At 53.8% G+C, this 14,527-nt stretch overlaps 1 protein-coding gene across 1 annotated transcript in view; it reads left to right on the top strand.

The window, feature by feature from the left end:
- IGF2R (insulin like growth factor 2 receptor) overlaps positions 1–14,527 on the top strand; it is a 103,076-nt gene that overhangs the window by 43,326 nt on the left and 45,223 nt on the right. The window contains exons 10-17 of the mRNA XM_027972632.2: positions 66–169; positions 6,217–6,381; positions 8,853–8,993; positions 10,555–10,698; positions 11,766–11,903; positions 12,682–12,829; positions 13,289–13,466; positions 14,108–14,223. Of these exons, the coding sequence (XP_027828433.1) occupies positions 66–169; positions 6,217–6,381; positions 8,853–8,993; positions 10,555–10,698; positions 11,766–11,903; positions 12,682–12,829; positions 13,289–13,466; positions 14,108–14,223 (1,134 nt within the window). The remainder of the gene's footprint in view (positions 1–65; positions 170–6,216; positions 6,382–8,852; positions 8,994–10,554; positions 10,699–11,765; positions 11,904–12,681; positions 12,830–13,288; positions 13,467–14,107; positions 14,224–14,527) is intronic.

Below are 14,527 nucleotides of genomic sequence, written 5' to 3' on the forward strand. Positions count from 1 at the left end.
TTAGACGTTCAAGTTTCTTTCTTGTTTCTACCAAACGTGTGTGTGCGTATGTTACAAAAACCTAGGTACTCGGATGGAGACCTCACCTTGATCTATTTCGGGGGTGAGGAGTGCAGCTCCGGCTTCCAGCGGATGAGTGTCATCAACTTCGAGTGCAATCAGACAGCAGGTGAGTGCGCTTGAGACAGTGGCAGCCGTGCGTCAGTGGGCCGGGTGCGTGGAGGCAGAGGGGTGGGGGGTGGTCAGACCTTCTCCTGCAGACGGGGCCCCACAAGGCCCCCTCTGTGGTAGCGGGCAGGAGGACCCCCACCCCCCTGCCAGCGGTGGACACACACGTCCTGTTTCCATGTCCTGTTTGTTCTGGGAGTGGGCCCGGCATTGGGCTCGCTGGGAAAGCCTTTCTGTCCCGCATTCAGCTCTCGCTGGAGTGTGGATGGAGCCTGTGGGCTGGGCTGCTCACCACCTTCTGGTGGGTTGTCACCCAATAACTCTGCTTCCAGGAAACAAGTTTCTAGGTGAACCTTTTCTGCAGTTGGTTGCCCTGCTATAGAGGTTGGATTCCGGGGATTGTAAGAGGCCACAGGGCAGCTTTAAGTGGAGTGGAGGGCTTCCCTGGGGGCTCAGATGGTAAAGAGTCAGCCTGTGATATAGGAGACTTGGGTTTGATCCCTGGGTTGGGAAGATCCCCTGGAGGAGGGAATGGCAGCCCACTCCAGTATTCTTGCCTGGAGAATCCCGTGGACAGAGGAGCCTGCTGGGCTACAGTCCATGGGGTCCACGACTGAGCAGCTAACACCCTGAGTCTTTCTAAGTGACTGAGAAGCTTCCTCGAGGCCACCATGGCGCTGCCATTTCCTCCACGCGGTTGGGGTCTGTTGAGAGGTGATGGGGGTCTCACCCTCATCAGAGCGCCATCCTTTCCCAGGCCCCCCAAATGGTGACCTCCCCTGCTTCTCTGTGTGCTGGCTGGGCCTCAGCCCAGAGCTGCAGCCTGGGAACCACCCGAGTCCGGCCCTATCCGCATAGCCGGCCAGCTCACCCCATCCCTCCACCCCGAGGGGCCCCTGGTTCCTCCCTCTGTTTGTTTTGTACGTTCCCATGGAAGAGCTTTAACCTTCTGGTCCTGGGGCAGGTTCCTACGTGATTTACCGGGGGTCTGGGAGAGGCAGCCGTGCGTGGCGGGAGCCGAGCTTTAGAGGCAGATGTCTGAAGGTGAACGCGGGCAGGAGAGGGGGTGACTCGCCCCCGGGGCCCAAGCAGAGACTCACCTGGCATGAAGCAGGTGGGAGGGCATCAGGGCGCCCCTCAGTTCCCATTGGCCCCTGCCGCCGTCCCCATGGTTCACGGCCCTGCTTGTGGTCTGTCAGCCCCCCTTACCCCCCACGAGCGTCCTGGTCTTCACGTTGGTGTCGTGTTCTCAGTTGGTTCATTGAACACGTCTTATTGATTCCTGTCTGCGAGGCCTGGGGACGCCTTGATGGCTGAGAGCTCTATGGGTGTGTGCAGAGCAGAGGCAGGGGGAGAATGGTGCTGGGGGACCACAGTGCAGGGTGGTGCGGGCAGGGTCAGGGCGCCTGGCAAGGTCTGTCGCTGGGGGCCTGTGTCAGGAGGAAGGTGCCCAGGTCAGTGGGCTGGTGTCTGGGTCCCCCCTGAGGACTAGGAGGTGCTGTGTGGATGAGGCGTATGGGACAGTGCGGGGCTGAGCCAGGCGCCAAAGATGGGGGCCAAGGGGCTGACGCTCGTAGCAGGAGGAGCAGCTCGTGCAGGGGTGGGCATAGGGGTGGCCGTGAGCAGGTCAGAGCTGAAGGCCCCAACCCTGGCTAAAGAGAGTGTGGGGGGCTCTGTGGGGATCTCATATCCTGCGGAGGGTCTGGACTCTGTCTAGAAACCAGTGTACAGGGGCTGGTTGGTGGTGGTGGAGGGGGGAAGCGGGACACACATCTGGCTTGGGTGCGGCCTCTGGATCTGTCTCCCTCCTGCTGGAAGGCCCCGAGGCCCTCCCCAGATTCTCCATCCCTCTGCCGTCATCCCCAGCTCCTCCGGGCCCTCAGGAGGCCCTCTTCGAAGTCCACCCCTTCCTCTCCTCCTGGGCCCCCCAGGAAAGGCAGCCTCCTCCCTGCCCCCAAGTCCCCCGCCCAGACCCTCGGGCGGCCTGCCCCCACCCTGGCTGGGTGGGCGGCTCTGCTGCGGGCGCCCTGTGTGGGCCAGGGCCCCCTCCGCCCGGTCGCTGCCGCCTCCGGCCGTGCGTCTGAGCTTTTTATTAATGACTTGGCTGAGGTGGTCGGGAATGCGCTGATCTCATCTGGGCACGTTGGGAGGATCGAATGATCACCCCCGAAGACCGCAGGAGGATGTTGAGGAGGGCCCCTGGTCAGGGACTCCCAGGAAAGACCCGGGAGTTGTGCCAGGAAGCTAGAGAGCCCAAGTGGGCTGGAGACTGGAAAAATGATTAGAGGTCATTCTTTTTTTTTTTTTCCCCCCTTTTTGTTAGGAAAGTTTTCGAATCTATAAGTAGAAGGAACATTACGATGAAAACTTACATGCCTACCCCTCAGGCTAAACAGTCGTTAATGTTTTACCAAATTTGCTCCACGTTTATATGCTCCATCACATCAGCGATGGATCGTAACGCTGCACCCCGACTCCGAGAGAGGACATTCCTTCACGTAACCTTGGTGGCAAGGTGAACGGTGATGCTCTAATCCTGAAGACACTTGTCTTCCTAGGTTCATTTTGTTGCGACTGGTGACACAGAGACCCGACCCGGAGACTTTTAGATGTTTTTGTGGGAGACTTTGAGCCCCTTTCAGGCTGGAGTTGGATTATGAAATATTTAAAGCTCCTTTCAACTCTGTAATTTGGAGCTAACTATATGTACTATACTGCTGCTGCTGCTGCTGCTAAGTTGCTTCAGTCGTGTCCAACTCTGTACGACCCCATAGATGGCAGCCCACCAGGCTCCCCTGTCCCTGGGATTCTCCAAGCAAGAGCACTGGAGTGGGTTGCCATTTCCTTCTCCAATGCATGAAACTGTGTGTCGTCTAAAATTATTCCACTGTTGCTTTATATGAGTTTAAGTTTAGAAAACTTAGAGAAGCCCTTAGTGGAGTCTCATGTTTATTGGATAAATGTAATAATGTATTTTTTGCATGTTTGAATGGGTGTTAATTGGCCACGGAATCTTGTGAAGGGTGGTTTATAGTTCAGCTTGGATTTCCAGGAATTATTTAGGCTTATGAGTAGAGGGCGGAGAAGGCAATGGCACCCCACTCCAGTACTCTTGCCTGGAAAATCCCATGGACGGAGGAGCCTGGTGGGCTGCAGTCCATGGGGTCGCTAAGAGTCGGACACGACTGAGCGACTTCACTTTCACTTTTCACTTTCATGCATTGGAGAAGGAAATGGCAACCGACTCCAGTGTTCTTGCCTGGAGAATCCCAGGGACGGGGGAGCCTGGTGGGCTGCTGTCTGTGGGGTCGCACAGAGTCGGACACGACTGAAGCGACTTAGCAGCAGGAGCAGCAGCAGCAGCATGAGTTTAGGGTTTCCTGCTTTTCAAGACACAGAGGTGCATAAGTTTCTTCCTTCCATCCATGATGTATTTTCTTTACCATTTGTTTCAATAACTTAACATCTCGTTTGATGTAATAGATCTTATTGTTGGTGATCCTGTCGAACTAGGACATTAGACTATTTTGCGGGGAGGAGTTACGTTAGCCTGGGCTAGTAAAACACCGTCCACAAATCCAAGGGGCAGGTGATCACATTTAAGATGTCGTTTCTCTAGTCTCCGTGCAGGTCTCGGGGGCCTCTGCTCTGTGCGGTTGCTTGGAGACAGTGCATTTTCTACCTTGTATGGCTGCTGTCTGTGGATGTGGCCTCAGGATTCCACAAAGGATGGGAACTGCAGTTTTTTTTTTTTTTTTTTAAATTTAATGGGCCAGAACTAAGAGACCTGACCCAACTTCAAAGGCTGGGAGGCAGGAAATGTGGTTGAGCTGTGTGCCCTGAGGGAAGGTTGAACCGGTCTGGCGAGTGGGCAGCCCCATCTCTGTCGGGGCAGAGGAGGAATGGGGCGGGTCCCCGGCTTTGGAGGGAAGAGTCCCCTTCGCCTCCCGCTGGTCTTGGAAGCCACATACCCTGAGGCCGAGTAAAGGGTGTGCTGGGAATGAACCCGTGCAGGTGGGGTACCCAGGAAGCTTTCGGAATTGCATGGAGAGCACTGATGGAGAGATTACAGAAAGTCACCCTGATCCCGCTGGTGGGTGGAAACCCATAGGAAAATAGCGGTCCTGGAGGCAAGGCCATTGTGTGTTTAAAAAGCCACATGGTCTGAGTGAACGAGTCATTTATTTTAATATTTTAAATTATCCGACTTGTTTGTAATAGTTGTATAAGAATTGTAAGAATGAACCTAGTTTTATGTGTTTGAACCTAAACCCAGCCAAACAAAAGAAACGTAGATTGGTAGTGAGGAGTCTTAGTTTTCGATTCTCTGAAAGTTCTCCGAGGAGTTAAATAAGAATGCAGGTCAGGGGCAGGCCGGCCAGTGGTTATTTAAATTTTACTTAAAATGGACTCTCCCTGGGGATCATTAGGGCGTTTCAGATGCAAACCTAGCTCCTAAGGGAGGATGACCCTAGAACCATTCACAGTACTATTGGTATTTAATCGTCTGTGAAGTTACCTGGTAAAAGAAAAACTCTCTGAATGCCTCAGGTTTTCAGGAAACACAAATCTTTTCTGATTCGTGAAATACTGATCCAGCGGGGAGCAGCGTAAACCTTGTGGGTGGATTGGGGGCTCAGGAGCGTTGAAAAAAGCTGGAGGAGCTTCACTGGGGGGCTTCACATGGGGGGCATCGTTGTCGCAGCTAGAGAGGGTGGGCTCTGTGTTGTTGGTAAGGAGGTTGGGAGCACTGGGCTCTGTGTTGTTGGTAAGGAGGTTGGGAGCACTGGGTTCTTAGGGAGAACAGCTTAGGGTACTTAAAAAAAAAAGTTCGAAAAACAGAAGAAAGAAAAAACCCGCGGTAGCGCAGGGAAGTACTGCTGCTTTGCGGCTCGGAGTCTGGCTCTGGGGCCAGACCGTCTGGGTTTGATTTCTGGCTTTCTAGCTCTGGAGCCATAGGCAAACTACTTAGCCCTCCTAAATCTCCAGAACGGGGCTGAAACTGTCCTCGTGCTACAGGGTGTGAAGGATGAAATCCTCGGATGGATGTGGAGCCCTTAACGCAGACCATGTTGTTTGCCATCCAGCCCCGCGGAGAACGCTGGGTTTAGCCCTGCCCACCTTGGCTTGAGCTCCGTGTGCAACTAGCCGCTGTTGCTGGTGTTACAGCTGCGACAATTATATTATTAAAGATTTAATAGAAGTTGCAATTGAAGCAGCGTTCACTCTTGGTGCAAAATATTATCTCCCTTTTCGTTAGAACATTGTTCTCTTCAGGGCACTGAACCTTAAGAAAGGCAAGTCGTGCAGGAGGTCCAGAGGAGGATTATTAAACCATCAAGGGTGGAAAACCGGCCGTTGTGCCAGCAGCGCACTAGCTCGGAAAGGCAAGGGGATAGAATTTCTCGTTGGGGAAAAGTCAACAGGGTTTGCAGAATCCCAGGCTACGTGGACCAGGGAATCTGGCTTGCAGGGAGGGCTGATGGATTGGAGGACAATTTTAGAGGCCCACACGTGCCCGAGTCCCCAGGATTTGGGATGCTGGCCCCTCTGGGAGTGAGGTTACTAGACCTGAGTGCCCTTCAGCTGGGGGTGGGGGGAGGCCCAGACCTCATCAGACCTTATCTCTCTTCTCTGCTCATATCAGGGACGAGTCCCTGGGGACTTGTCCTGCTCACAAGCACATCGTTAAGACTGTGATGGTCCTGGAACCGGAGTGACGCCCTGGTCTGACTTAAAAGGGTGTTTATGAGCCTCTGGGAAGCTGACCGCAGGCCGTGAGCTGCCTAGCACTGCCCGGGGGCTCACACCCATTGAAAACACCCTGCTGTCCTGTTGAGGCCATCCTCCTGAGATGAAAGGGGCACAAGGCTGACCGCAGGGGTTCTGCCTGAGACACTCTGGCCTGGGCGCCCTCTTATCTCTGGGGCTGGAGCCCTGAGCTTGTTTGCCTGCTTGCCTGCCCCGGGGGGTCCCGTCCTGTGTGCCATCGGGCGGTCCTGGCGTCTCTCACATCGCGGGCACTGTCTCCCTTTCGGCCTGACGCAGGTAACAACGGCAGAGGGGCTCCTGTGTTCACCGGGGAGGTGGACTGCACCTATTTCTTCACGTGGGACACGAAGTACGCCTGTGTGCACGAGAAGGAGGCCCTGCTGTGCAGCGTCTCCGACGGGAAACAGCGCTTCGACCTGTCGGCGCTGGCCCGGCACTCAGGTAGGCGGCCGTAGGTGCACAAGAACCTTCCCTCTCGCCTCCTGCCCCACCAGCATGGTTGGAAATGCTGTTACTGTTCTCTTTGTCAACTGATCATATCCCAGCCCTTCCTCCCTTCTCACGGAGCAACATGAATTATCAGAGATGACACTGACTCAGGAGGTGAGATATCTCAATTTGAGGTCAGCGTTATTGTTCCCAGTTGGAGTGCCTTGGGCTCCTCTTATCTTAGTTTAGTGAAAAAACGACCAAGTGCCTTCTGTGTGCCAGGCCCTGTATTTTGTGATTAGAAACTTTTTTTATTTTTTTAACTCTTGTTGCTGAGAAGGTAGATCTTAAAAACTCTCACCGCACATACAGAAATTGCTAGTTTCTTGTGGTGAATGTTTATCCACACTACTGAGGTGTTCATTTCACAGTGTCTACATATATCGAGCTGTGTTGTATATCTACAGCCAGCATGTGGCTTCCCAGGTGGTGCTAGTGGTAAAGAATCCACCTGCCCATGCAGGAGACCTAAGAGACGTGGGTTCGTTCCCTGGGTCGGGAAGGTCCCCCTGGAGGAGGGCGTGACAACGCATTCCAGTGTTCTTGCCTGGAGAATCCCCGTGGACAGAGGAGCCTGGCGGGCTGCAGTCCATGGGGGTGGCAAAGAGTCAGACAGGACTGAGAGACTCAGCTCAGCATGGCACAGCACCGACGAGTTGCCTCTGTCACAGGGAATAGCACGTGACAGGCAGGGTGGCCTGAAGCTGCATAATCACCAGCTGCTATGGGAACGATGACTCACGTGTTCTGAGCCCCCGCTGCTGAGGGCCGCTTTACGTTGGAAGGAGGATCCCTCTGTTGTGGGTGCTAGTCAGGGAACACGAGCCCCATCGCAGATGCCCTCAGGTAGTGGATTGCCCCGGGAGTTACCATCCCAGTGCTCTTGTGGTTCAGCACCTCTGAGCCGAGGGCCTGGGGCTGTGGTTCCCTTCTGTAGGCTGGTGGAGAGGTTGGCCTTCTGTCTGCTGGGCGGGTAGGGCTCTCCGCTCTGCTCAGACCGGGGTGCGAGGCCTCTACTGCCACGTCCAGCTGTGTTGACTCAAGCAGCTTGCCCTCCTCCTCCTCCCCCAGTTTTTCCTTGCTGTAAACTGAGTGCTGCTTTCTAATCCCTCTCTTCACTTTCCTTTTTTTTTTTTTCCTTTTGTAACCATCCCTCTGTCCAAGGCCCAGCCTGAGGTCTGTGAAGGATGCAGAGATGTGTTCCAGCTCAGCTGACTTTGGCCCCCCTCTCTGGTTCCGTGAATAATCAGTCCTGAATATTCTTTGGAAGGACTGACGTTGAAACTGAAACTCCAATCCTTTGGCCACCTGTGCAAAGAACTGACTCATTGGAAAAGACCCTGATGCTGGGAAAGATAGAAGGCGGGAGGAGAAGGGGACGGCAGAGATTGAGATGGTTGGATGGGATCACTGACTCAATGGACATGAGTTTGAATAGGCTCTGGGAGTTGGTGATGGACAGGGAGGCCTGGCGTGCTGCAGTCCACGGGGTCGCAAAGAGTTGGACACGACTGAGCGACTGAACTGAAGTGGCTCTTTGGGAGCAGGGTGTTTTTGTGTAGCGTTTGCGCCCAGGTAATTGAGATGCTGTGAAGTGAGAGCTAAAATCCTTCCCTGATGGTTAGATGTCCTTCTGCGTGAAGGCCCCTCAGCCCTCCCACCGCAGCTTTCAGAACCGTTTGTCCTTGTTTAGCAAGTGGTCCTTCCAGGTTGCTGACAGCCCTGTGTAGTGAGCGGGTTGTGCTCCCGCTGATGAGGGGTTTTCGCTGTAAACCCCGGACTCCAGTCTGTGCAGGAGCATCCTCTCCGTGTGTACGTCCGCCTTCCTTCCCGGTCCTCAGTGATGTCTGCGGGGGCTGTTTGGGGACGGTCCGCCTTTGACTTGCTCTCTGCTCTCAGCCCCTGCTGCTTCTACCTCTGTGGATGTTTTCTGTTCAAACACGACTGGGTCGTGAACGGTTTTGAGTTCAGGGACCACCCATGTCTTGTTTATTTTCTGGGGGCCCCTAGTGCTAAGCTCCGGGCCGGGTCTGCCTTATCTGTGGTCTGGAGGCAGATGCGTCGCCCGTGGCCTGCGCCTGCCAGGTCCCAGCGCTGGCGCCTGGCTCTGCTTTTCAGGTTTTTGATTTCAGACTCTGAGGCTTGGGAGAACTTTTGCTGTTTAATCCTCAGGTCGTCCGGGTAAGCTCCCTCTTCTGAGGAGCTCTTTGGGGCTGGTTTGTTACTGTCACGTTCAGAACAAGCCTAAGATTCCCCCTGTGAGTCTGTGCCTTCAGCCTGCCCAGGTCCAGAGATGTGAGAGCCTGTTTAGTGACCACGGGCCTTTGCCGTCCGCTTCATCACCGTCTATGGTGTGACTCACACAGAAAAGCAATCACTGCCTAGGGCTAGAAAAAGCTTTTTTTTTTTTCTCTCGGTTACAGAACTGGAACAAAATTGGGAAGCTGTGGATGGCAGTCAGAGGGAAGCGGAAAAGAAGCATTTCTTCATTAACATCTGCCACAGGGTCCTGCAGACGGGCCAGGCACGGGGCTGCCCCGAAGACGCGGCCGTGTGTGCCGTGGGTGAGTGGTACCCTGTGGTGAGCCGTGCCTGTGTGTGCAGGCGGAGCTGGGCTGCATCCAGGCTGGAGGGAAAGAAGATGAGCTTCCTGTGGTTCATTACAGCCTCCTCTCTCTGGGTTCAGCACATAAAGGATGGGAGGGAAAGGAGAGTTTAATGACTCAGATGTAGGGAACTGGGGCACTCGGGCGTCTTGAAGAAGGCGGAAGTCTTCTGATGTGGGCTCCCTAGAGACAGAAAGAAACGTGGGAAAATCCTTGGTTATCTTTTCACCTTGTAACCCGAGGAAGAGAACTGCCAGTGCTTGTATAAAAAAAACTGATTTTGATTTGTTAACGGCTGTACTGCCTGGAATTGTTCAAGAATTATGGCTTCCGGGGAAGGGGACTCTCAGAATCTTGTATGAGAGAAGTGGATGGACCCTTTGAGTTCCTTTGGCTTTTAACTGTGTTGGCCGCAACTTCTCAATTGAATGTTAAGTGTTTAAACATGTTACTTAAGAGTCACCTGGAAAGCGACAGGCAGAATAATTGGAATCTGTTTTGCAAGCATTAGATAAGCGATTGTGAATTGTTAACTTTTTAATTAATTTTTATTGGAGTCCAGATGCTTTTTGTTCCTTGGTAGCTTAGGTGGTAAAGAATCTGCCTGCAATGCAGGAGACTTGGGTTCAATCCCTGGGTTGGGAAGATCCCCTGCAGAAGGGAAAGGCTGCCCGCTCCAGTATTCTGGCCTGGAGAATCCCATGGACAGAGGAGCCTGGTGGGCTACAGTCCATGGGGTCAGAGAGAGGCAGACACGACTGAGCGACTAACACACAGTTGCTTTACAGTGTTGGGTTAGTTTGTGCTGAACAGCAAAGGGAATCAGCTATATGTATACATGTATCCTCTCTTTTTTGGATTTTCTTCCCATTTAGGTCACCACAGAGCAGTGGGTAGAGTTATAAGGGATTGTGAATTTAAAATCCAGGTTGGATTTTAGGAATTACTCCAGGCTCCAGAATTGGTGGTGTGTCTTTTTAAGCAGGCGTGTCCCTGCCTTTATTTGAGAAGGACTTGAGACAGAGTTTCATTGCTTTATCGTAAAAGTCACTGAACCAGGAATTGAGTGGTCACCTGCTTGGCCCCCTGAACAGATTTAGTTTCTACTTTGGTCACGGGACAAATGCTTCCCCCTTGGTTTCAAATGACCTTGTGCCTCAGGGCAGCTGGGGCCCCCCTAAATGGGGGAGCGTTATTGTTTTCTGAGATCTCGTGACAGGCACTTCTGCCTCTGTCTGCCTCCCCTGCCCTTGAAAGATGCTGTGAGTCACTCTCACACTTTCCTCCTTCTCCGCCTGGAGGTGCCCATGGGGTCCTCAGCGAGGCCGCCCCTGCTCGGTCAGACGTGTCACTTGCATCTAGAGACCCACTGACCGTCCCGAGCAGGCTTGGCGGGCCGGGAAAAGGGCCAACACACACCTGTGGGCCTCAGCTCCCTCTCGGTACCTCTGCATCTGTGTTGTTAACCCCTTTTGATCCTGTCTTCTGTTTTGTTCCCCCTTTGCTTTCTCTTTTCTAGATAAGAACGGAAGTAAAAATCTGGGCAGATTTATTTCGCCTCCCACCAGAGAGAAAGGAAATATTCAGCTCTTTTACTCAGATGGTGATGAGTGCGGTGGTGGCCAGAAGATAATGACAAATATAACGCTCATGTGCAAACCAGGTACAAATGAGAAGCACAAACAGAAAATGTGGGGTCTCCCAGGCTCCTGCCAGGGGCACCCTCGCAGTCTCTGTTTCCCGTGTTCCTCCCCGGCCACCACTGGGACGACGCGGTAGAGCGCTGAGGTCCAGAAGCGTCGCGGTGGCCCCGCTGGATTCTGTCGCCCCCGCCCCAAACCGGCCCAGAAATGGAGAAACCATATGGTGTCCGAGGGGGTCGTGTTGCAATTTTCCAGATGAGTTATGCTCTCGGCACGGCTTCCACTTCCTTAGGCCTGGTGCCGGCCGATCGTGGGGCCCCCTGACTTCCTCCAGAGGGGGACCATCACGAACGGCTCCAAACGTCATCCATGACCTTAGTGGGCACACAATAAACACTCCTCTTAATCTGCCTTTATTTATAGGTCTGCATTGTTTTCCAGGGGTCAGGATCTATATATATATATCTGCACATTTTTTTATGTTTCTCAAAACGTGGCATTCTGTGAATGCTCTTCTGTGTCCCACGGTTGTTATTTATCATCTGTCGGGACTTCCTTGTTGCTGCTGGCTTGGTTTTACTATTTTTACTCATTTTTCTCTATTGTTGGATTTATAACGTTTCCAGCATTAATTGTGCTGTGACATGTCCCCGCTGCCTCCTGTTGGAAGATTTCCTTTGGATAAATTCCCGGCTGTGAGATAAGTTCAAGGACCGGGACAGTATTTTTTTTTTTTTTTTTTAAAGATTGTAAAATATACATAACATAAAGTTGACCATTGTAAAGGATTTGTAAAATACACACAATCTGAAATTCACCCCTTTAACCACAGTTCAGTGGCGTCAAGCACCTTATGTTCACATTGTATGTTACGTACGTGTACACCACCGTCCCTCTGCAGAACTTTCTCGTCCTCCCAAGCTGAAGCTGTGTCCCCGTTAAACACTAGTTCACCCCCACCCTTGTCCTGACCCGGTCGGTGTGACCACTCTAGCGACCTCAGATCAGTATTTATAGAGCTGGTTTGAGAACCATGGAAGCTTCTCGAGACTGGATCAGTGACCAATCTGGGTATGCCCATCAACAGGTGACTTAGAAAGTGCCCCGGTGCTGACAACCTCCAGGGATGACGGCTGCTTCTACGAGTTTGTGTGGCACACGGCCGCGGCCTGTGTGCTCTCCAGGACCGAGGGGGACAACTGCACGGTCTTTGACTCCCAGGCAGGTGCGTGTCCGAGCGCCCTGTGGGGCAGCCTCTCCTGCAGCCACTTCAGCTGGCTTTTATTTGTTTTCTGGCCGCGCTGGATCTTTATTGCTACTTAGGCTTTGCTCTGGTTTCGGGGACCGGGGGGCTACTCATTGCAGTGGCTTCTCTTGTGAAGTGTGGGCTTCAGTGGTTGTGGAGCACGGGCTTAGCTGTCACGCAGCACGTGGGATCTTCCCAGATCAGGGATCGAGCCCTGTCTCCTACATTAGAAGGCAGATCCTTAACCACCAAGTCACCAGAGAAAGCCTGCTTGTTTTCTAACGTTTTCTCTCTGAGTGTTTGAGAGTTGATAACCTGCTTCAGAATTTATAGTAATCCTGTTTGACCAGAACTCTGAAAATCTGGTGTTTGAGGCTTACTTGAGATAATGAAAAAACCTCTCTGATAGTTACAGTTGCAGTGGGTTTGCTAATCATTAGCCCAAGGCACACGGGAAATAAATCGTGTCTGGAAAGACATCCCGAGTGCCTTTCTGGCCGTGAAACCCACCATAGCCTTTTCAAGGTCATTGTATTGTGGTTGTGGTCCCGTTTCTGACACACCGGTGGTTCATTCAGCCAGGAATTGTGGGCTCTGACTCAGGCGTTGGGTGAACGCGGCAGGAAGGGGTGAGTGAGGCGGTGGAGGAGGCCCGTCCCCGGGGGGCGGTTGTGATGTCTCCATGCCGTCGGGCCGGCCCAGCCTCTGCTGCACCCCACGGTCTGACCCGCCTGGGGTGCTTTCGGCTCTTCCTTAGGGTTTTCTTTTGACTTGACGCCTCTCACGAAGAAGAAGGACTCCTACAGGGTCGAGACGGACAAGTACGAGTTCCACATCAACGTGTGCGGCCCGCTGTCCGTGGGTGCCTGCCCACCGGACTCGGGGGCCTGTCAGGTGTCCAGAAGGCAAGTGGCCGCTCTGCGATCCGGGTGCGCCCTCGGGTGTCCTGTGTGCGCGCGGATGTCGTCCTCCAGGATAGCTCTGCCGCTTGCCGATGTCCTTCCCCGACGATCCTTTAAACCCCAGGAGGGCCTGGACTAAGGGCGTTTAGTTTCCAGAGAAGGGGCAGGACAGGAAGTGGGTGCGTGGGGTGGGGGGGCAGCCCTTGCTTCTGTGCAGTCAGCACTTCTTGGCCACCTGGGGGGATCTATGCCCACGCTTCTCCAAGTTCAGTGCAGCGTTAGCTCAGATGAAGGGAGCTGGGCCTTGAAGCAGTGCTGACAGGTCTGGCGTCTGGGTGGGGTCGCCTTCCCGCGCCCACTGTGCAGAGATCCTCCTGCCCAGGTCCTGGCAACCCCCACGCTGCCAGTGTTGCCCAGCGCTGGTCCCACTGTCTTTTCTGAGAAACGCTTGGCTTGTTTTAGTGATAGGAAGTCTTGGAACTTGGGACGCAGCAACGCTAAGCTTTCGTACTACGACGGGATGATCCAGCTGACCTACAGGGACGGCACACCCTACAATGATGAGAAGCGCACGCCGAGAGCCACGCTCATCACCTTCCTCTGTGACCGAGACGCCGGAGTGGGTTACCCTGAATATCAGGTGGGAGCCGCAGGTGCTCGTGTGCGTCTGCGCAGCGACGGGGGCGAAGGAGGGAGAGGTCGTCAGTCTCGTAAAGGCGGGGGAAGAGAAGAGAGCGGGTGGAGGCGGGGCTCGTGATTCTTCTGGAGCGAAGGAGGTTCTGATGGAGCTGACACGTGAGCTGGAATGGTCCCCGGGGAGAAGCTGTCACGCTGTCTGGCTTCCCGGGCCTTATCCAGGAGCCTGTCGTGGGCCCTTTATTTAGAAGCAGAGCCGTTATTAGTCTGGTTTCCTGGGCACATCCTCAGCTCCTTTGATTTTAATTAATCCCTTTAGATTTGCCAGGGGACATGGGCAGTGTGTATTTTCTGACCAACAGTGGGCTGTACCACCCTCAGTCACAGTCCTCGATACTGCTGGTTCGGGGTACAAACCGCACAAAAGCAGCGGCCCTGCCTTATTCCCACTAACAGAAGCTAGAGTTCCATCTTAACTCATTGATGGGCTATGTTCCTTTTAATAGAACGAGAGGGGATGGACAAAGGAGATGAACTTGCCTCCGATTCTTACTGAGGAACAAGTGTCCCACCTTTTTCGAAATGCTGGCTTTGTGTAACGAGTCCCCTTCTCTGCCGTCCCTCCTGTGTGTGTCCTGAGATTAGGAGGAGGATAACTCTACATACAACTTCCGGTGGTACACCAGTTACGCCTGCCCGGAGGAGCCGCTGGAGTGCATCGTGACCGACCCCATCACACTGGACCAGTACGACCTCTCCAGGTGAGGTGGGCCCACCTGCCCTCAGCCTGGCCCTGTCCAGTTAGGGCCGAGGTTGCTTAGGCCCTGCCGGTGGGCATGTCCCTGAGCTGGTGAGAGAGCGTGCAGGACAAGGGTGGGGAGCCCCAAGCTGCATGAATTCTAATGATCTGGGAGCCTTCACAGGATCAGCCAGTGTTTGCCCAGCACGCACCTCTGTCTTCAGCTGCATTCTTCAGAGCGATGCCTGTCGGTGCAGAGGAGTAGGGGCAGTCCCAGGGCTGCAGAGAGGCCTGTGTCTCCTGAGGCTGGAGAGGAGGCGTGGTAG

Source organism: Ovis aries, chromosome 8, assembly GCF_016772045.2.
Source record: "Ovis aries strain OAR_USU_Benz2616 breed Rambouillet chromosome 8, ARS-UI_Ramb_v3.0, whole genome shotgun sequence".
Taxonomy (NCBI): domain Eukaryota; kingdom Metazoa; phylum Chordata; class Mammalia; order Artiodactyla; family Bovidae; genus Ovis; species Ovis aries.